The sequence below is a fragment of the Tupaia chinensis genome, unplaced genomic scaffold (assembly GCF_000334495.1).
Source record: "Tupaia chinensis unplaced genomic scaffold, TupChi_1.0 Scaffold000685_1, whole genome shotgun sequence".
Taxonomy (NCBI): Eukaryota; Metazoa; Chordata; class Mammalia; order Scandentia; family Tupaiidae; genus Tupaia; species Tupaia belangeri.
In genome coordinates this window covers 1,420,610-1,437,235 of record NW_006160208.1, presented here as the reverse complement: position 1 = coordinate 1,437,235, position 16,626 = coordinate 1,420,610, and the positions used below count along the sequence as shown (strand labels likewise).

The 16,626-nt window shown below is 42.5% G+C and overlaps 1 protein-coding gene across 1 annotated transcript in view; it reads left to right on the top strand.

Moving 5' to 3' along the window:
- ENPP6 (ectonucleotide pyrophosphatase/phosphodiesterase 6) overlaps positions 1-16,626 on the top strand; it is a 137,274-nt gene that overhangs the window by 51,243 nt on the left and 69,405 nt on the right. Inside the window, exon 2 of the mRNA XM_006160431.2 lies at positions 10,109-10,288. Within this exon, the coding sequence (XP_006160493.1) occupies positions 10,109-10,288 (180 nt within the window). The remainder of the gene's footprint in view (positions 1-10,108; positions 10,289-16,626) is intronic.

The window sequence follows — 16,626 nt, the reverse complement described above, 5'->3', positions numbered from 1 at the left end:
TGCTGTGGCCATTCCACATGGTGACTTCCCTCTCTTCCTCTTTCTGTCTCTCTCTCCATTTATCTCTGGTGAGTATATGAGCTCTCTGGTAAAATTTAAATATGTGTGTGTGTTTCCTTTTTTTTTATGTCTTATTCTGCAAACTTTCTTTGTGTTTTTTAATTAAATCTTTTTCTTTTAAAATATTTTGTTACACACGAAGACACAAACACACCTACAAGCCCAAGCCTGCACAGGATCAATATCATTGACTTCTCCCTTCATATCTTGTCCTACTGGAAGGGCCATGAAGAGAACAACAACATGAGGCTAAATCAAGCACAAAAGAAAATGATGCAATCAAGAGACATGATAGTCATGACATGTACGAGGCTGCTACTGGTGTAGCACTTTTCTTTTTTTTTTTAAGAATAAGGAATAGATTCTAAAATATCAGTAAAAGATATAGTAAATATATAAACCAGTAACATGGGCATTTATTATCATTATAAGTATTATGTACTGTATGTAATTGTGTATTTGCTGTACGTGTACTTTTATACAACTGGCGGGATATTGGGGGTGTTTACACCAGCATCGCCATGAGCACAGGACTATACTGTCTTGTGCTGCAGATGTTATGATGGCCAAATGTCACTAAGCAACAGGAATTTTTCAGCTTCATTGTAATCTTAAGGGACTCCTGTTACATATGTGGTCTGTCGTCGTTGACTGAAAAGTCATCATGCGGTGTGTGACTGTATCTATGTGTGTGAGTATCCACACACACACAGACACACACACACAGATTCCTTGTTTTGTACAATTCAGTTCTGCACGAAATTCATTTACCACAGTTTAGTTGAATACTAGTTTTCCTAGGATGTGATTTAAGTTTTAGTTACTACAAAGTATTAGCTAAAATAAATCTGGTAACCCTAATGTAGCAATTGTAGCGTACACTGTAACCTTCACTTCTAGCTCCTCAGTCTACAAATTGATATGTAAAAATAAATTTGCATTGTGAACAGTGACCAATCACATCGTCTCTTTCAATGTCTGCGGATGGTTGGTTGCTGCTCATTTGTTAGTTAGCTCATGCACAGACAGCAGAGCATGCAGTTGTGCTATCTTCTTGTCTCCCTGTGATAAACTCAGATCATTCAACTTAATGCATCACTAATGTTGGATAATGCTCCAGGTTTTCTCAATTCCATAGAGCACTTGGAATAATACATAAAAATATATTTTTTTGTTTTGCTACAAAAACAACTTCAATCACCTAACAAATAAGCCAATGAGTGATTTCACTTTTTAAAGCCTATTCTTTTAGATATACTTTCAGATAGAGTACTGGTGCTACAGTAGGGGATCACGCAATTTCTTTAGCAGAGCTTTGAAAAAAATATCGTGGGATTTCTAAAAGTTCATAAAAAATGGAATTAAAGAATGAGTTTATTTTGAGATCCATACATAGTTTTTTTCATAATACTCATTTTTCATAAACTTCTTGAAGATTCATCATATACCTTGAAGCATGAAGCTAAAATATTCAAGCTTTATTGCAAAAAGTGACAGTTGGCAACACGTGTACAAGGTGACAGAAACTTTTACTCTACTGAGAAATAACTTTGCAGGATTTGAATCAAATGTTAATGGAATTATAGGAGAAATAGTTGACTATATGAATATTTTTAAAATAATTATTTTATTTAACTTCATTTGTTTAGTTTTAATTTGACCAGAGAGAGATAGGGTGGGGGAAAGTGAGAAAGCAAGCCGCCAGGTCCAGGACTCAAACCACGGTTAGCTATGTGGGAATCCAACCTTTAACCACCATGGCACCTGCCAGCCCCTGACCATATGAATATTGACACCAGCATTATTTGAGAAGCTCTAGGTATGCAGTCAGAGGACCTTGGTAATAGTGAACTTATTGCTATAGATGAGAAAACAGATATGACCAAAAGGATGAAGATGTCTCGGAGGAAGTGACACGAGCAAAAACTTTATAATAATTTTATAATAAGGGAATTTTTGGAGATATTTCATGACATTGAGAGCACAAAGGATAAAATGTTGAAAGTTGATATAAACTCGGAAAAGATGTTCCTGAATTGTACTATACCTCTAGAAGGCAAGCAACATTCAAAGCATTCTTGATAAAATTTTTTAAAGAGATTTTTGCTATAAGGCTCATGCACTCACCAGAGAGACAGAGAGAGAAACCAAGAAATTAGCACCCAGGAAGGATGGCCATGCTGCAATTCCTTCTCCTCTACTCTCCTGCACATGTACCCGGCATGAGTTTCAAGTGGCCTGGTCTAAGACTTGAACTGAGGTTGGCCACATGGGAGACCACCTGGTGGGCCCTCTTGATAAATTTTTATGAATAAATTAAATTCTTTAATTTTTTATGAATAAATTAAACTCTTTAATTCTCAATGTTTCTAATGTCTGAAATTACAATACATAAATAATTTTAGTTTTTTTCTCATTTCCCCTTATTATTATATTTGACAGTAAGAGAATTTTTTGTGGGAATATTTTTGACATCTTTATTAAACTGTGCAGCCATTAAGTTAGTATTCTCATTTAGAATAAACTCTCTCATGTGACAGTAAGAGAATCTTTAAAATTTTGACAAAAACTTTTTAAAGTCCCAATAAATTATTATTAGCTAATTATTATTTTTTCATTATTTTTTGAGAGGTTTCTGCTATAGGGCACGTGTGCTCGCCAGAAAGACAGAGAAAGACAGACAGAAAGTGAGAAATCACCCTCCAGGGGCAATGGCCATGCCGCAATCCCTTCTTCTCCATTCTCCTCTCGGGATCTTGGGCACACGGTGTGAGTTTAAGCCACCAGGTTCAGGACTCGAACCACGGTCGGCTACATGGGAGTTCAGCGACATAGCCATTATGCTAACTACTGGTTCCTACTAATTTTTTTAACTTATTTTATTTAACTTCAGTTATCCATTTATTTATTTATTTATTTTGATTTGACCAGAGAGGGACAAAGTGAGAGAGAGAGAGAGAGAGAGAGAAAGTGAGAAAGCAAGCTGCCAGGTTAGGGACTTGAACCGTGGTAGGCCATGTGGGAGTCCAGCATCCTTAACCACCATGCCACCTGCCAGCCCCTTAACTAATGATTAAGATAGCTTAACAACTTTGCATGGTTTAGCTTGCATGGTCATGTTTATGGTCCCGTGCTGCCATGCAAAGGGGGGGACTGCCTAGCTGTGTATCTCACAGTAACTGTTATGCCTATTACTCAGATAAGGAAACTGAGGCTTCAGACAGTCAAAGCTACTTGTTCAAGGTCATGCAGGTAGTAAATAGTAGATCTTGTATGTCTTTACTTATTTAAAAATAATTATTTATTTAAATTTATTTATTATATTTTTATAATTTGCTATGGTGCACATGCACTCATCAGAGACAGACATAGAGAGAGAGAGAGAGAACAACAGAGAGAGTAGAGAAATTCAAAAGCAAGCTGCCAGGCCTGGGACTCGAATTGTGGTCGACCATGAGGAAGTCTAGCGCCTTGACCACCATAGCACCTATTGGCCTGGAGCTTGTATTGAAACGTGAGAAATCTGACTTCAGGACTTGCATCCTTAACGACCATACTGTTCTTTTAGGCCAAGAGCCAATCAAAGACAGAAACCATATCTTTTAATATTTATATGCCTAGCCTGTAAACATTATCTGATAAATGCTTATTGAATGAATAAAAAATAAATAAAGTAAGGGACTATAAAGGGAACTAACACTGAGTGCTTGAAAATAATGAGAAAGTCAACTGTGGCCAAGTGAAAATGCACTGTTCCAGAGAAGCCAGATTCTACATAACCTTATAGATGTCTACTGTTAAAGGAAAGCATTAGGGACCGCGAATAGTGTAATGGTTACACTGCTGGACTCCCACATAGTCGAGCGTGGTTCCAGTCCCAGACCACGCAGCTTAAAACTCATGCCGGGCATGTGTGCATGCATGCCCTAGATTTCTAGAGGAAATTGGAGGAGAAGAGATTTTTGGCATGGCCATCCCCTCTGGGGGGTGATTCCTTGCTTTCTGTCTCTCTGTCTTTCTTTGTCTCTATGGTAAGCACACGTGCCCTATAACAAAAAATCTCTCTAAAAAGAAAAAAATATTATTACTGACACTTCCTGAAGGTGAGCTGGACAAATAACCTAGTGGTTAAGGGAGCTGGATCCCACTCGGCCAACCATGGTTCAAATTCCAGCCCTGGCCCTTTGAAAAACATGCTAGATGCATGCATGCATGTGTGTGTGTATATGTGTGTATATATGTGTGTGTTCTGGACCTGGTGGGCATGTGTCCACTGGTGCCCAAAATCCTGAGAGGAGAATGGAAAAGTGATTGCAGCTGGCTATTTTCCCTGGGGGTTGATTTCTCTCTCTCTCTCTCTCTCTTTGTCTCTCCAGTAAGTGCACACACCATACAGAAAAAACAAAAGCAGCACTAAAGGAAAAGATAAAAGTGTCACGTGCTCCTTGCATGTTGCCGTAGGTCCGGGAACTTTCCAGGAGTGCTGGCTTAGAGAGACGAGCACAAGTTCCAAAGCTCCACAGAGCTGCCTGTCAGAAGAGGAGGAGCAGAGGCAGACATCTTCTTTTTTTTTTTTTTTTTTAAGAGGTTTTTGCTATAGGGTGCGTGTGCTCGCCAGAAAGACAGAGAGAGACAGAGAGACAGTGAGAAATCACCCCCCAGGGGGAATGGCCACGCCGCAATCCCTTCTCCTCTATTCTCCTCTCAGGATCTTGGGCACACATGCACATGCGTCCGGCGTGAGTTTAAGCCACTGGGTCTGGGACTCAAACCGCGGTCGACCACATGGGAGTCCAGTGATATAGCCATTACACTAACTGCTGGTCCCCTGAGACAGACATTTTCAACATCCTACCTGAAAAACCTCTGAGGTCTGTGGTTGGGGAGGATGTCAGGAAAGTTTTCACTCCAGCCTTGAACAAAGGGTCTTTGTGGCTGAACCACAGCAAAACTCTATTTGGAAAGCACAAACCAGAGAAAAATCGAGAAGAGCTGCAAATGTATAAAAATAGATATGGGTCAGGCAGGAGTATGGAGAGGAGAGCTTGTGGGCTGCAGAAGCCAGTACATTGTGTTCTGTTCTGTTCTTTCAGCCACCACTTTTACCCAGGCAATAAAAATGAAAGAGCAAGACAGAGCCAGGGTAGGCAAAGCAGTCAGCCTGAATCCGAGCACACTTTGACTCTTACACGCTCCGACCACCGGCCACGCTGCGTTCACGGGAAGGAAACAGCCGTCTGGGAGAGGAGAAGCAGAGCAGATGAGATGGGAGCATGTCCTCCTGCTGCCTTCTGGGAAGGCAGCTCTTTCCAGAGCAGAGGGGAACCCTGAGGGATTAGCATGGCATCTGCCACAAAGTCTTTGAAGAGAACAGCCCCCCATACCAACACAAAACCTAATCCACCAAAAGAATAGAACCAGCATTCTAAATTGAAGTCCGAAGGAATCTCCCTGGTGAAACAGTTCCACCCTGCAGAAATTCCTGGGGGAATGTTCTCTCTCCATCTCTGTCTGTCTCTGTCTCTCTCTCCATCTCTCTCTCCCTCACACACACATGCATGCACAACCGATTCAGTCTACAACAACTTTACAATCTGCAGGAGAGTAGACAGCAAAGGAGGGAGAGAATATTTCAACACTTTGAGGTCCAGAGTGCTGAATGTAACTGTTAAAAATAAGATGGGGGCTAGACAGTGGTGCAGTGGTAAAATGTGATGCCCTATGAGACAATCTGAAATGGGGAGGTTCCTGGTTCAAGTCTGGAGACTTCCCTGAGTATGCCAAAAATACATCTGACTATGATCCAGGGCTGGTTAGAGGCTGGGGGAGGACTGCAGTATGGAGAGCCTATTGGGTCTGCTGTCTCTCTCTCTCTGTCTCATTCATAGAAGAAATAAATTTAAAAAAATTAAAATAACATAGAAAAAAAAAAAGAAGGAAGAGCAGCCAGTGGTGCAGTGGTAAGACGGAGTTCTGCCATGCTGCACCCACATGGGGAGGCCCTGGGTTCATATCCTGGGTCCCTTTGTACATGCTGGGCACAAGGTATGCTCTGCCTGTGATCCAGGATGGCCAAGGCTGGGGACGGATCATGGTGGGAAGACCGTGTTCTGAGTGTTTCTCTTCCTCTCAGAAGAAATAAAATAAATAAACTTGGGCCAGCAGGTGGCATGGCGGTTAAAGGTGCTAGATTCCCACATGGCAGACCTGGTGGCTTGCTTTCTCACTTTCCCTTTCTCTGAGTCTCTCTGATCAAATTAACAAATAATAATAACAAATGGAATTAAAGAAATAAATAATTATCTAAAAAAATAATAAACTTTACAGAAGAAAAGAAGAGACATTTCGCCCAATGATATTGTGGGCTTTTTGAGATATATAAGTACAGATCACAACTTACTTGAGCGTGATTTTTTCTTGCTTCATGCTTCTTGGTTCAAGCACCTCATGAAAATTGCATCCCACAAGGCCCCTACCAATACCTGGGTTTTGTGTGTTTCTTTTAAAATGGTCCATACAGTTCAGACTTGAAAGCAGACATCCCTGCTTTCCACCGTCTACGCTATCTGTCCCTTTTCCCATGTCTCATATTTCTTTTTTTTTTCTTTTCTTTCTTTCTTTCTTTCTTTCTTTCTTTCTTTCTTTCTTTCTTTCTTTCTTTTCTTTCTTTCTTTCTTTCTTTCTTTCTTTCTTTCTTTCTTTCTTTTTTTTTTTTTAGAGATTTTTGCTATAGGGTGCATGGGCTTACCAGAGAAACAGAGACAGAGAGACAGAACGCTAGAAATCACCTCCCAGGGAGGATGGTCACACCACAATCCCTTCTCCTCCATTCTCTTTCTGGGATTTTAAACATGCATGCACACACATCTGGCATGAGTTTCAAACTACTGGGTCTGGGACTTGAACCACACTCGGCCATGTGGGAGTTCAGTGACATAACCATTACACCATCTGCTGGTCCCAATGTCTGATATTTCCACCCTTTCCCAGTGATTTATTTAGACGTTCTCCTTGGACGACTGACCTCAGTAGTGCTTTCCACATCCGCTTCCAAGGTGTACCTTTCCTCAGCTTCTGTCTCACCAGCTCCAGGTGAGATGTTCTTGCACCTGGGAGGGTGGAAAGGAGACACTTCCAATGGCTATTATCATGACTGTCTTGCCTTGCAGAAAAGAGTGAGCATCATTGAGATAATAAACATTTTTTGAGATGGAATGTACCATTTTAGATAAAGGAAATAGATGGGAGCACTTACTCCTAAGAGAGATTCCCTTAATATGACTAAGCATTCATATATTCAAAGGAAATGATATTGTTAAGAAGGATGTATTTAATGAGAAGCTCATTAAATACATACCCGAATTAGTCACAGCAACACGTGTGCTGCAAGTGGGTTTTGTCAGCCACAACTCCAGGATGTCAGTCTGTGAGGCAGAGTCCCTCTGTTGAGTATTAAACTACAGGCCACTTAGGGGCCAGCGGGTGGTGTGGTGGTCAAGGTGCTGGATTCCCACGTGGCTGACCACAGATTGGGATCCTGACCAGCAGCTTGAAAATCATGCCAGGTCCATGTGCATGTGTGCCCAAAATCCCAAGAGGAGAATGGAGAAGGGATTGCAGCATGGCCATCCCCCTCAGGGGGTAGTTTCTTATTTTCCCTCTTTCTGTCTCTTTCTGGCAAGTACACATGCCCCATGGTAAAAAAAAAATCTAGTAAATAAATAATTGCAAGCCCCTTGAGGACGGGGACCACTTCTATTCAGAGTAGAACCTCTACACTTATCATGGTGTATAATACACAGGACTGTACGTATGAACACATTGAATACATGCCAGTGGAGGTAACAAATAATGTGTTCTTGAACTACTAGAGAAATTGCTCGACATTTTTCTTTTGATTTACTTTTTAATTTTGTTCGTTTACATGTGAACACTTCGGTCAGGATTTAAGAAAATCGAACCCTACAGCTTTCGGTGAAAACCATTTTGTTTGGCTCTCTGGGCTATAAATTCAGAAAATGATTTGTGGAATGTCTTGCTTTCGGTGATGAAATAAAAGGTTTTTCTTTGATGATATTTTTGGTTCCCAAATTTTTCAAAAATGGAATTTATAGTGCCTCTTGGTTTTGTTTACAAATGAAGCGTTGGGTGCAGGGAGGGGGCAAGAGGAAACAGCAGCAAACGCACAAACCAAAGGAGCCACTTTGATTACTCGTAGTCAGGGAGCTCGGTGAAGCGTGTTTCATCCTGGCGCCAAATGACGCTCACTAAAATCGCAGCAATTTCTGATGCACTTGCCAATGTTTGTGTTATTTTTACTTTAAAGATGTAACAGATTGCTCCAAAATAAATAATTTAAGCCTAATGTTTCAAAAGAGTCCAGGCGCTTGTGTCTTTCACTTCTGGCTTGTCTTCTGGGACTAAGCTGTGCCCAACAGGACTAACCCCAGTGTCTATAGAACACTCCATTTGGAAGGCTGTTTCCTCGCTTTGTTTTTCAAAGTCAAATCTATTTTTTTCACCGCTCTGTTCCAGACGTCATAGGTTGTATCATTGTTCAGCACTGAAGCAACAATTCCTCTTCTCTAAGAAAAAAGAGAATAAGCTCCATAACAACTTAGCCTCCTGATGTGGTGGGAGGAGGGCTTGGAAGGGGTGCAGAGAGAACTCTGGGGTGCAAATCTAAACCCAGTCCCATGGAAATTCACTGGATCTGCTACTTCTATCCTAATTCATATTTAGACTTCAAGCCATGAACAAGGAGGCGGGACAGACGTGGCACGCAATGTCCTCCGTGTAATGGAAAACAGCACTGACTGGGCAGGTTAACCTCACTCACAACGAGCCCACGTCCGGTCCCTTAGTGGCCCTCTCACTGGATTGTGGGCCTTCGTGTTAAAGTCTAAGAAAGAAGAGACATCTACAATAATGATTTAAAATGACAAGCAAATCTTTTTTAAGGTTTTTAAAGTTTGCCAGAAGGCACAGGTGCTCAACAGAGAGAGACAAAGAGACGGGGTGCTTTCCTCCTCCCAGGGGCACAGGGTCATGGTTCGATCCCTTCTCCTCCATTTCTCCTTCCTGCGGGAGCCTGGGCACTTGTGTCATGCACCCCTAGTGTGCCTTTCAAGCCACCAGGTTCCAGATTGAAATGTTGTGGCGAGCCATGTGGGATCCAGATCCCTTAATCACCAGACCACAGGGCTAGCCTGAAAACAAAATCATGTTTATACTGTTCTGTACTTCCTAACTAAGCATAAGCAATTTTAAAAATTATTTTTCTCTTTTAAATTTGGTGTAGGGCACCTCATGGTGGGAGGGAGAGGGAGAAAGTGAGAAAGCACCCACCAGGGGGGCTGGCTATGCTGCACTCCCTTCCCCTCCATTTTTCTCTTGAGATTTTGAGAACAAACACATATAGACCACACACACATGCCCAGCATATATCCATTCTCCTCTCAGGATCTTGGGCTCGCACGCACACACGCCCGGTGTGAGTTTTAATCCACCGGGTCTGGGACGCGAACCACGGTCAACTATGTGGGAATTCAGCGACATAGCCATTACGCTAACTGCTGGTTCCCCCACCCAGCATATTTTGCAAGATGCTGGATGGTCCAGGACCCAAACTTTGTACTTGACTAGTGGGATCTAGTTGCTTTAATTACCATGCCCAATCTGGCTGACCTATAAAGCTTTTTTTTTTTTTTGGAGAGGTTTTCTCTATAGGGCACGTGCACTCACCAGAAACATAGAGAGAGACAATGAGAAAAAAATCGAGAAATCACCTCCCAGAGGGGATGGCCATGCCACAATCCCTTCTCCTTTATTCTCTACTTGGGATCTTGGGCACGCATGCACACGCACCCAGTGTGAGTTTAAGCTGTCAGGTCTGGGACTCGAACCATGGTCGACTACGTGGGAATCCAGTGACGTAACCATTACGCCATCTGCTGGTCCTAATATAGCTTTTCTAATCAAAAAGCAAAGATAAAAATAAAGACAACTAGAATAATAATCTGACAGCTTTGTATCCTTGTTAATGTAGGCCGCCATTGTGAGGTCCACCAGATGATTGGGAACTACATGTGGGACCCCAACACCAACAAGTCATTTGACATCGGTGTCAACAGAGACAGCCTGATGCCTCTCTGGTGGAATGGATCGGAACCTCTGTGGGTCACTCTGACCAAAGCCAAAAGGAAGGTCCACATGTACTACTGGCCAGGTGAGTGTGCTGACAGCTGGACCCCCTCCACCTTCCAAGTCTCAGAGCCCCATGGAGTCTCTGGGAACAATATAGAGCTTCCATTTGAAGGCTAAGCCATGCTTTGGAAAAGGGGATTATTATTTAAGAAATACATCTTAAACTTTGTTTGTTTGTTTGGACTCTCCTGCATCAGAGCAGATACTGTACCATTTCTCTTGGTTCAGCAATTCTGCCACAGAACATTAAACTTTCTCTCATGTGCAAAGTTTTAGATATACAAGGTAGATCAGTTATGCTATGCTTATCGGCTTTACAAAAGGATTGGTGTACCATTTTCATACAATGTTGAACGCATTTACAATTCTGAAAAGAATTCAAGGCACTCACAAACTTTCTAGTAGTACATTAAATGAAATCCCTTTGTTTTAAGACTTCTCCTGTACCTGCTAGATCAGTGGGTAACTAACTCACCTATTGCAATGAGATAAGTGGTCATGCAAACTCCCTTGGCTTCTGCAAAAAGTTCTCAGGATATTCTCATGGAGATTAAGTATCTTCCAGTAAGGATAAGAGGATTTAATGATAACAAAAGAATCCACTTACCATGGTGTTCCCATTGATGGCACTGATTCTTTGGGTAAATGAGCAATTTGGCTTTTTATGCATGTGGCTGTAGACCGTGTTTTCCCCACTCTTAGTGGTATCAAAGTGATGATTGACATGATGGAAGAGGACATCAGGGGAGGCCTAGAGGAAGTGAAGGGATCAATGAAGAGCACCTGCTAGATGTGGAGAAGCAGCTGCAGGACCTCACTGGCCCAGGTGGAGGGGCAGCAGCAGCCTGTGGGAATTGTGAGTGTCTGGCGTGTTGTGGAGGAGAGTGAAAAGAAGGATGAGTAAGCCAGAGCTGAATCACAGATGGCCCACACTGAGGACGTGGGCCTTCAGCCGGAGTCTGGAGGATGCTGGGTGGAGGTGGTCACATGGGAGCTGCTCAGGGTACTCAAAGTTATGCCAGCTCTCAGGGGAGCACACAACCCAGACAGATGGAGACCATGGAAACCAGACCCATGGCCAGGCTGGGCAGGGGTGCCATAAAAGCTGCCAAGAAGTGACTGGCACCCATAGGTGAGCTCATGAGAGCTGGGGATGGATACATTAATGTAAAACTGGGGAGAAAAACAGATACAGCCTGGTTCTACCAGGAGATAGAGTTCTGGGGGAACCGACACAGGGTTTCTTCAGAAGATATATAGGCTTCTGTTCATAGTGGCCACCTCGGTTGACATGAGACAGTTTTGAACAAGAGAAGAGTTTTAGGAGGACTCCTTCCATTATTTAAAATGGAGGCTTGCCTGTTCATGGAGTTGCACATTGGATTAAGGAAGCAAGTTGGTGCATGAGCCAGGCTAAGGAGGCTTGCTCCAAGGAGCCAAGCTCAGGGTTGAGCCCAGTGTGATGAGGTTCATAGTCAGGAGGTTTTGCTGCACTTTGGGATCATTCTCAGAAGCATGATTATCAACGAATAAAAGGGTCCACATGCAGGAACAGCAGATGGAATAATGATTTATATGGCTGGATTCCCATGTTGACCGTGGTCCAAGTCCCAGATCTGGCAGCTTAAAACTCACACTGGACACCTGTGCGTCGTGTGCCCAAAATCCTGAGAGGAGAATGGAGGAGAAGGGATTGTGGCGTGGCTATCCTTCCATCCCTCTCCACCCCCCGCCATGATTTCTTACTTTCTGTCTCTGTCTCTCTCTGCCTCTCAGGCGAGTGCATGCTCCCTATAGCAAAAACAAACGAACAAACAAAAAGTCTCTAAAAATAAAAAATAGGGAACCAGCAGTTAGCGTAATGGCTATGTCGCTGGATTCCCACGTAGTCGACCGCGGTTCGTGTCTCGGACCCGGTGGCTTAAAACTCACGCCGGGCGCGTGTGCGTGCGTGCCCAAGATCCCGAGAGGAGAATGGAGGAGAAGGGATTGCGGCGTGACCATCCCCCCTGGGGGGTGATTTCTCGCTTTCTGTCTCTATGTCTCTCTCTGTCTGTCTGGCGAACGCACGCGCCCTACAGTGAAAATCTCTCTCAAAAAAAAAATAAAAATAAAAAAATAAAAATAAAAAATAAAAGGGTTCCCATGCTTAGGCATAAGATAGGGAACAAGTGGGACAAGCTACCTTAGGAACCACCTTAGAACAAATCAAAGAATCGCCAAGAGGAATAAAGGCCATCTTCTACAGTATCTGGTTTCACTCTGTCTCTCAGAACTTGGGTTCTTCATACCCTGAGGAGTACCTCTGCCACAAACTCTCAACACCACACGCCGCCTCCACACAGGATCTCCTGTCCATGGCTCTTGGATTAGCTATGGAAGTCAACACCATGGCAAGGTGAGAGTAGAACCTAGAGAGGGGCGGTTGGCGGATTTCAAACTTCTCTCTGCAGTATCACAGAACATTATTTTTTGTTGCATCTTGGAGATTCTGAATTTATATATCCCTGAGTAACCAAAAATATCTGGAACCTAATTTGCATGCAAAATCTCCGGTTGCTCCTCCAAAACAGTTCCTGAAGGACAAGAAAGAACCAATCACTTCCTTGGATTCACAGTTCAACAGCTACTGTGGTGACAAAAACGCCTTAAGATCAGTTATAGTGTTAAGTATCAGGAGGAAAGAAGCTAAAACGATAGCCTTCCAGAATGTTTTCTGTGATCTAAATGAAGATTAGCTAAATATCTGCCTGGATTGAAGTTTTGATATAAATTGAATGAAAAGTCTCTTATTTCTTAGACATTGTCTAGCCCTCAAGTGGACACAAGATAAAACTCTCTGTGAGCTAGTTATCTCTGGTGCTCAACCCAGCCGAGTGTCCAGCCATTCTTATTGGTCAATGGCTGGAAGGATTACTGGGGACCATTATCCTTTCTCTCTCCACCTTTGACCCTTCCAGCCTCAGCCAATAACCCAATGACTGCTCATTTGTTTCTGCAAGATTAAATAAAGTGCAGTGGCATTTCTTCCAAACAAGACTTGATTTTATTTCTCTTCTTAAATCCTCCTCTTCTCTCTCTACTCCCTACAGGACATTGTGCAGACCTCTCAATGAGGCCTGGAAAATCTTCATTGCTCCAGTGAGCTGTGTTATGACACTTTGAGTCTCTCCATTAAGTCAATATTTAGAAGTACAATTTAGAAATGGCAGTAGTTCAAGTCTTCCTGTCAGGTAGATAAAGCAGCAGACTGAAAAATTGATCAGTGGTGAAGAGTCCAAAATACCCCACCTCAAATCTTGACATTTCATATTATCAACAGTCTCCTTAGCACCCCACCCATAGATTCCATTGAGCTATTTAGGGTCAAATGTGCTTCAGAAAATGATCCTAGTCTCTAGATCAAAAATGTCTTCAGGCAGGTCCAAAGAAAGCCAGCAACTGTGGAACTAGGACCCATAAGTGTCTGCAAAAGGTAAGAGCTGAATGTGTGTTTTCACTAATTTTATTTCTCTGCCCATCCCTCTGGTTTGATGTCATAGGGAGTTTTACTAAAGGAGAAAAGAAAGAGGCACCAGTATTCACTTGGATTGGCGAGCAATCAAGGCAAAAACCATACCTTGATGAAAGAGGAGAAATCAGGAAGTCTGAGAGGATAATGAGACGTATAGAAATAAGTTTGAGTTCCCCGGACAGTCAGTGCTCTGTTACAGAGTGATGGTGGCAGCAGTTCTTAAGTTTAGTCTTACGGTTGTCAAAAACTTAAAAAGAGGCATAAAAAATAGCAACATCTTAAGAGTCTATGGTTTAAACCCTTTGGAGCTACATTAAATACCATTCCTCCTTTTGCAGCAACTCCCTTTGGCCAAGCTGTCAGGAGGACTTGGAGGCAGCCTCTCTCATCTGCCCCTGGGAGGTGCTGGGTGTGGATCGGGGCTCTTTCTCTGGCCTCTTCCTGTTGTGTGCATATGTTCAGATCAGTAAGACATCTTCTTTGTAGAGAAAAACACATAGTCACGTGGCTTCCGGTCTCTTGTTTTCCAGAGGGAAGCAGGATGGGGAGCTAATGGGTGGGCGTCTAGTTCAGCTCCTATTGAGTTTGGGTCATTATAATCAAGGTAATTTCATCTGGATAAGTAAAAGTCAAGTATTCTTGACCCAAGGCTTTGAGTCAAGAATTGTGGATCTACAGCCTCTAATCTTTCCTGTTATGATGTGTCCTTTATAACCTGCAGTCAGGCTGACCTTACGTACATATACGCAGGCACAGGGGAAATTAGGAGCCCATAGTCAATCATAAAAAGGTGTGAACCAACCTTAGAGCTCAGTCAGTGCCTGTCCACATAACACCAAACGTCAGATCTCTGCAATGTTTTTCAGGCAGATACATGACATTGCAAATACAAGGGATCTGGATATTCACTAAATTTTCTGAGACTATCACCAGTTTGACATTAGACTTTGAAATTTATGTAATTTTAGAACTAGGAGGAGACTTAGTCAGTACATAGTTTTCTGGTTCCTACACTTGTGAATCCAAAACCCACTCAGGAAGCTGCTAAAAACTATGAGCTTCCTTTCCAGAAAAAATACACCCACATATCCTATGCTACAATTTTGTGCTCATGTGATACAAGAGACTATGAAGATGAGGACTGCCAAGGGGTCTTTGATCTAATGACAAATAAATACCTATGATATCTAATTTATTTATTTGTGTGTGTATGATGGAAACATGTTAAAAATTTATCAAAAAGTATTGGGACCAGCAGTTAACATAATGGCTATGTCGCTGGACTCCCATGGAGTCTACTACAGTTCAAGTTCCGGACCCGGTGGCTTAAACTCACGCCGGGCATGTGTACATACGTGCCCAAGATCCCGAGAGGAGAATGGAGGAGAAGGGATTGAGGAGTGGCCATCCCCCACCCCCCGAGGGGTGATTTCTACTTTCTGTCTCTCTGTCTCTCTCTGTCTTTCTGGTGAGCGCAAGTACCCTATAGCAAAAACCTCTCTCAAAAAAAAAAAAAACTTATCAAAATATCAAAAGAAACCTACATGAAGGTAGGTTGATTGAAAATTCTGTAAGACCATTTGTGTTGAATTCACGTTGCATCATTTCTTTCGCCTGTAATCTTGGCAAATCTACATCACTAATGTCTGCCTGTGTCAGGAAGAAAAAGATTACAAATTTGTATTTCAAGTGTGAGTTTGTCTCAAGAAAAGTGGTCATCAAATCATTCTGCAGGATTTCTAGGCATCAACCATTTCTGCTGCAGAAAAATTGAGGAGGTGTTGCCTCTCTGGGCCATTGCCTACAGAAGTAATTCCTCCATCATTTGAAAGATTCTATAGCTGTCCAACCACATCCAATCTCCTTTTGCAGGATGGTCTCTTGACCTAAAGAGCTCATAGTTTTTTCAACAGCATCCATTATGTTGATTAGAAAAATTTAAAGAGAAATCCAGGGATGAACTTCCATCCTTCACAAATCATGGCAAGTCCTTCTCTCCACAAAACATCTTTATAGAGAATGTGACTCAAGGCCCTGGAATGGGCTCTCAGGAGACAACCATGAGTGAAAACAGATTCAAGCTCTCTGAACCCTACACCTCCTCGCTGAGAACTTACCATCCGGTGAAGGAGACAGATAATAATCTAATATCTAAATAAATGTAAACATGTAATTATTAAAAGTAAAATAACTTAAAGTTGTATTGTATTATGACATCATCTAATAAAGACTCTGACTTGAGAGAGTTGACAGGGGTTTTCCAAGAATAACACCAGAAAGAATGGATCATATGGGGCCTGGGGGTGGGGTGGTTGGAAAGAACATCCAATCTGAAGAAATCGTATGTGTTAAGATCCTGGAAGGTGTGAGGAGAAGCCTGGAAAGTTCAAGAAAATCAGAAATGGGAGGATGGGTGTGGTGTGGATGAGGCAAAGAAAGGCTGAGGCCAAGCCAGAATCTATGAGCCGAGGTGAAGGATTTATTATCACCCTGAGAGGACTAAAAGTCATTGGAAACTTTCCAGGAAGAAAGTGACACTATCATACTCACATTTCAAAAAGACTGCGATGGCTACAATTGGAGAGTGAAATAGAAGCAAGCAGAGGAGAGTGGAATAGAAGCAAGCAGAGCAGATGAAGGAGAGACTCAATGTCAGGAAGTTATTGCATGGACATAGGAAAAAGATGAGCACAGCTTGGACCAGGCAACAGAGCAGGTAATGAATGACTGGACTGGGACATATTTAGGAATCAAAATGGCCAGGGTGTGGTAATGAACTGAATTTGGAATTAAGGGTTTGGGCAGTGGAAAGCATGATACTTGGTTTCTAGCTCACTGACGTGTAG